General features: G+C 37.3%; 1 protein-coding gene across 2 annotated transcripts in view; it reads right to left on the bottom strand.

The window, feature by feature from the left end:
- dync2li1 (dynein, cytoplasmic 2, light intermediate chain 1) overlaps positions 1-467 on the bottom strand; it is a 19,367-nt gene extending 18,900 nt beyond the window's left edge. The window contains exon 1 of one of the 2 annotated variants that reach the window (XM_088431494.1): positions 1-467. This exon is cut by the window's left edge and continues 35 nt beyond it. In XM_088431494.1, coding sequence (XP_088287620.1) covers positions 1-27 — 27 coding nt within the window. In that variant the 5' untranslated portion in view covers positions 28-467. The other variant, XM_088431495.1, reaches the window with a different exon arrangement.
- Positions 468-6,304: the final 5,837 nt, after the last annotated feature.

Here is a 6,304-nt window from a genome sequence, read left to right as displayed (position 1 = left end):
GTGTAAATGTAAGGAAAAACGTCGCATAAATTCTTGTCATGGCAACCGGCGCGCAAATTGATGACGTAATTGCAAATAATTTGCAAATGAATGCAGCAAGAATTTTTTAAATCGTTTTTACAGCAGCTTAAGCACATGTTTTAATTGCTCAGTTTATAGAGGATTTTCACCGACGTCACATTGTGGGGAGTAAACTGGACGCGCCGCCATTATGGTGGGACTCGACAAACAAAATTATCAGTCGAGACAAAAAAAAACCTTAGCAAAGCCTGTCGCCGATGCGAAGGCATACATTGAAGGACTCAGAACACAAGAGAAGGCCCGGTATGTGGAAAAATTACAGTTTATCGGCGGTGTCGATCCATATGAGTTGGCTGACTCATCCTGGATAAACGACGATCCGGCCATTCTTCCCACAATTACTTATCCAGATATGTCAACTACTTGTGTTTTTACTGGGCCCATACACAGCCGAAGATCTTACATCCTTCAAAGGTTTGGAGGCTTACAACCAGATGGTAGGTGGATGGTTGAGGGAGACGCAACATTTCAGAAGAAGCAGAACAATATAACTCGTTTATGCAACATGTGGTAGTTTGATAATAATTTTGCCAATGTCTGTTTTATTTATGTCATAACAAAGTCCCTTACATTAAAATAAGCAGTCAGAAAAACACCACAAGCAATAAACGTTTTTACAAGTTACTATTAAAATGTCATCATTGCATTACAAACGTTATGAGTTGCTTGCAATCAATATTTTCTAAACAGAAAAAAAACGAGTGGAACAAATTCGGATGTTGTCCGGATTTTCTCCTCTCAGATCCTGGTTGAGTTTTGCCAACCACAGATCTCCTTTCCTCCGATAATTTCTGGCATTCCTCTCCTTGAATTTTGAACACTTTTGGAAGCCTGTAATAGTCTAAATGTTTTTTCTCGGTCTGCCCTTTTTATGCAACCCGAAACACGGCAATAATTGACCATTTTTCCTAACGATGTTGCAGATATTACTACGTAGTGCCCATGCAGTGTTATGGTACCGAGTACCTCCAAGATGGCGGCTTCCGGGTTTATGACGCAGCTAATGACGCAAAGCGAAATCCTATCTTCGGTTCTTTTACCATGGCAAGGGCCGTAGTCATGGCTACTACTCGCATCGTTTACATTAGTGGTTCTCAACGTTTTTTAAGTGATGCACCCCCTGTAAAACATATTTTCAGCCAAGTAGCTATCAAGTGGCTATCAGGTGATCCTTCATTCGACAAAATATTTACTCGAGCCGTTCACGATGGACATTGAAGCATAGGCCTACCCCTTAACTAGTGCAAAGCATTTTAGGGTAAAAAAAAAAAATAAAAAAGACTTAAAACATGCCATTAGTGTCTGATTTATTAAAATGTATCCACCTATAAATATGTTTGAACCAAAAATAATCAATATAAGTAATAATCAAACTAAATTATTAGAAATATATATTTGTCCACAGAAAAATATTAAACTTAAAGCGTCCCGTTTTGATTACAGGAGAGATCTTTTCACAAAAATAAATAATTAACTTAATTATCAATATATATTTGTCCCCCCCAAAAATAATCAACAAAGTGTCAGACCTGTTCTCAAAAAGAAATAGTTTAAAAAAAAATATTTGTCCACAGAAAAATGTTCAACTTAAAGCAGGCATGTCCAAAGTCCGGCCCTGGGGCCAAATGCGGCCCGTGGTCAATTTCCATCCTGCCCGCAACCTCAGTCATAAAATCAATAACATCTGGCCCGCGTGGAGAATGAGAACTTTGGGAAGCAGCGCTGTTACGTGCGTGTGCTAATTGCTGCCATCTATGGGCTCAATTAGGAACAGCAAATTAGGTAATATGAGTAATTGTGTGAAGGTGGAACCTTCACACATATGTTATTCTACCGCTTTATTATTATTGTGTGAAGGTGGAACCTTCACACATATGTTATTGTGCTCGGCCATTTTCTTTATTATTATTATTGTGTGAAGGTGAAACCTTCACACTTATGTTTTTCTCCACCTTTATTGTGTGAAGGTGAAACCTTCACACTTATGTTTTTCTCCACCTTTATTGTGTGAAGGTGAAACCTTCACACTTATGTTTTTCTCCACCTTTATTGTGTGAAGGTGAAACCTTCACACTTATGTTTTTCTCCACCTTTATTGTGTGAAGGTGAAACCTTCACACTTATGTTTTTCTCCACCTTTATTGTGTGAAGGTGAAACCTTCACACTTATGTTTTTCTCCACGTTTATTATTGTGTGAAGGTGAAACCTTCACACTTATGTTTTTCTCCACCTTTATTATTATTGTGTGAAGGTGAAACCTTTCACGTTAAAGTTTCATCCACAAAATGTGCATGTTTGTCGCATGTTTGCCGTGTGTGCCAATGTGATCCTTGCGCCGTAAGGGAGTGACGTCACCGCCCACTCAAATCTATTCGGCTCCATTAACCCTTTCCTACCTAACATGTTAACATGATACATGTTTATGTTTGCACTGCTTCACTTTGTCCATTAATGTCTAAGTTATTATTGCACCTAAGTTTGGTATAATTGCTAAAGGCAGATATACCGTACTTTTCATACTTCACTTTTAGTATTCACGTTAAAAGTTTCATCCACAAAATGTGCATATTTGTCGCATGTTTGCCGTGTGTGCCAATGTGATCCTTACGCCGTGAGGGAGTGACGTCACCGCCCACTCAAATCTATTCGGCTCCATTAACCCTTTCCTACCTAACGCACATTTTGGAACGATTGGGTTGAATTCATTCTTCCTATCATTGTACGGTATGTTTGCCTGTGTTGTTTATGTTATTCTAAGCTAATATAGAGTCATGTGAGCATATGATGTAACATATTGTACAATGTTAGTTATGTTAGTTATCAATGTTTAGTGAACGTTCTCTGCTCTCCTTTGCAGAGACCACACACCCACAATCAAACATAGAACACACACAGAACACACAAACACAGAAACACACACACACCAACCCAGATAAATAAATAGAACATTATATACAAATAAAGAGTGGCATGAGAGTGTGCATCGTCTTTATGTTCTGGCCGGACAACCTGATAAGATTGAGGATCCTCTGAATCAGTCAAGTACAGTCCTTTCAAGGAGGTCACAAGTTTGGACGCTACTCCGACACCTCCATTACAGGTGTGATTCAAAAACATGCAGGATACAAGCCCTCGAGGACTGGAGTTTGACACCTATAGTTTAGTTACACAAAGTAATCCATTTCCCATGTTGCCATCGGGCGGCCATCTTAGACCACTGAAGACTCCAACTCCAATCTGCCCTCATGGGCGGCCATCTTGGATATTTTATTAGACGTCTCATTACCTCTCACTACTGCTTCCACCTAGTACGGCATCTGGCTTGGTTAACTCAGCTTGATTCATACGTTTTAGTTTTTTTCAGTTTTTCAACTCTGTATTATTCACATTTCTTCACTGTTTCACATCAATCCACAATCCACCTCATTCAATCCACCTCATTCAAATGATAAGCTCATTAACAGGAGTTTAAAACTCCAGTCCTCGAGGGCTGATATCCTGCATGTTTTTGAATCACATCATTCACTTAACATTAGGCCTAATGTCACAGATTCACATTATTCCAGTTCAACTTTTCTCAGTTTGTTAACTATGTAGGATTCATAATTTTTCACAGATTCAAATCATTCTACAGTTCAACTTTTTTTCAGTTTTTCATTCATCTTCAAATTCCACAGTTCAACTTTTTTTCAGTTTTTCAACTTGTATTCATATTTCTTCACAGATTCACACCATTCAATCGTTCCACATCATTCCACTTTTCAACTCCCAAACCTTCAACGGTTTCACCTTCACACGCAATTTCTTCAGAAATTGCACATTTTCTAGTTGTGTGAAGGTGAAACCTTCACACTTATGTTTTTCTCCACCTTTATTATTGTGTGAAGGTGAAACCTTCACACTTATGTTTTTCTCCACCTTTATTATTATTGTGTGAAGGTGAAACCTTCACACTTATGTTTTTCTCCACCTTTATTATTATTATTATTTTTTTTATTCCGACCGTTTTTTAGGCTCGTTTCAACTCCTTCCCTGTTCATCCAATTCATGCCGTTCAATCTTCATATCATTCCACATATTCATGTTTAGTGCGGGTCTATTTTTCAAGTTTCAACTTTTCATCGTTTTCCTACAATTTAAGTTTTTGTACCGTAAAAATGGCCTAATGTTAAGTGAATGGGGTGGTCTTCGTACTTTATTTTTAAACTTTAACGGTTTCCGCCTTTCCTATGTCCCAGTAGCTCATGGGATTTGTGTACTGCATTCGCACTTCATGTTCGTGGGTTCAATCCCAGGCTGCGTCTTTTCGCACATTCAGTGTTTTTTTTTTTCATTTAGTTCCGTATTTTCTTTTGCTTTCAACTCCTTCCCAGTTAATCCAATTCATGCCGTTCATGCCGTGCTTTTGTATTTTTCAAGGTTCAACTATTCATCGTTTTCCTACAATTCACGTTTTTTTAATACTATTCATATTTAAAGAATTTAGCCTTTTCAAACTGTTCTTACTTTCATTTCATCTTACTTTTCATTCCACAGTTGAACTTTTTTCAGTTTTTAAACTTTGTATTATTCGAAGTTCTTCACAGATTCACGTTCAAACATGCTTCATTCTCTTAATTTAAAGCTTTCACAGTGTGGTCTGACACCGCCCCCCAGTGGCCCAGTGGTAGAGTTGTCATCTTCACAATGGCCGTGTCCCGGTTCGGGCAAATCGCGTTTCACGTTTACAGTTGTTTTTTCTCTTCTGCTTTTACTTCAGATCATCCACACTTATTTAAGATTAAAACATTCGGGTTTTTTTTCAGTTTTCAACTTTGTGTTATTCATATTTTTTCACACATTCACATCATTCCACAGTTCAACTTTGTTCAATTTTTCAACTTTGTATTATTCATATTTCTTCACATTAACATTATACCACAGTTCAACTTTCAGCTACAATTCAAGTTTTTCTACCGTAAAAAATGGCCTAATGTTAAGTGAATGCTGTGATTCAAAAACATGCAGGATACAAGCCCTCGAGGACTGGAGTTTGAAACCTATAGTTTAGTTACACAAAGTACTCCATTTCCCATGATGTCGTCGGGCGGCCATCTTAGACCACTGAAGACTCCAACTCCCATCTGCCCTCATGGGCGGCCATCTTGGATATTTTCTTAGACGTCTCATTACCTGTCACTTCTGCTTCCACCTAGTACAGCATCTGGCTTGGTGAACTCAGCTTGATTCATACATTCAGTTTTTTTCAGTTTTTCAACTTTGTATTATTCATATTTCAAGCAGTAAAAAAACTGAAAAAGTTTGCTTAGGGATCATTTTTAAACTCCTGATAATGAGCTAATCATTTGAATGAGGTGGATTTGAATGAGGTGGATTGTGGATTGATGTGAAACAGTGAAGAATTGTGGATTGATGTGAAACAGTGAAGAATTGTGAATAATACAAAGTTGAAAAACTTTGTATTTTCTCTTCTGCTTTTACTTCGGATTATCCACACTTTTTATGTTTCAAACATTCGTTTTTTTTTTCAGTTTCTCTGTATTTCAACTTTGTAGGATTCATAATTTTTCACAGATTCACATCATTCTACAGTTCAACTTTTTTCAGTTTTTCATTCATGTTCAAATTCCACAGTTCAACTTTTTTTCAGTTTTTCAACTTTGTATTCATATTTCTTCACAGATTCACACCATTCAATCGTTCAACATCATTCCATTTTTCAACTCCCAAACCTTCAACGGTTTCACCTTCACACGCAATTTCTTCAGAAATTGCACATTTTCTAGTTATTATTATTATTGTGTGAAGGTGAAACCTTCACACTTATGTTTTTCTCCACCTTTATTGTGTGAAGGTGAAACCTTCACACTTATGTTTTTCTCCACCTTTATTATTGTGTGAAGGTGAAACCTTCACACTTATGTTTTTCTCCACCTTTATTATTATTATTATTTTTTTTATTCCGACCGTTTTTTAGGCTCGTTTCAACTCCTTCCCAGTTCATCCAATTCATGCCGTTCAAACTTCATATCATTCCACATATTCATGTTTAGTGCGGGTCTATTTTTCAAGTTTCAACTTTTCATCGTTTTCCTACAATTTAAGTTTTTGTACCGTAAAAATGGCCTAATGTTAAGTGAATGGGGTGGTCTTCGTACTTTATTTTTAAACTTTAACGGTTTCCGCGTTTCCAATGTCCCAGTGGCTCATGGGATTTGTGTA

This window comes from Hippichthys cyanospilos, chromosome 13 (assembly GCF_059441005.1).
Source record: "Hippichthys cyanospilos isolate Australia breed blue-spotted pipefish chromosome 13, RoL_Hcya_1.0, whole genome shotgun sequence".
NCBI lineage: Eukaryota > Metazoa > Chordata > Actinopteri > Syngnathiformes > Syngnathidae > Hippichthys > Hippichthys cyanospilos.
The sequence above is the reverse complement of the archived record's forward strand: the minus strand, read 5'-3'. Positions and strand labels throughout refer to the sequence as shown.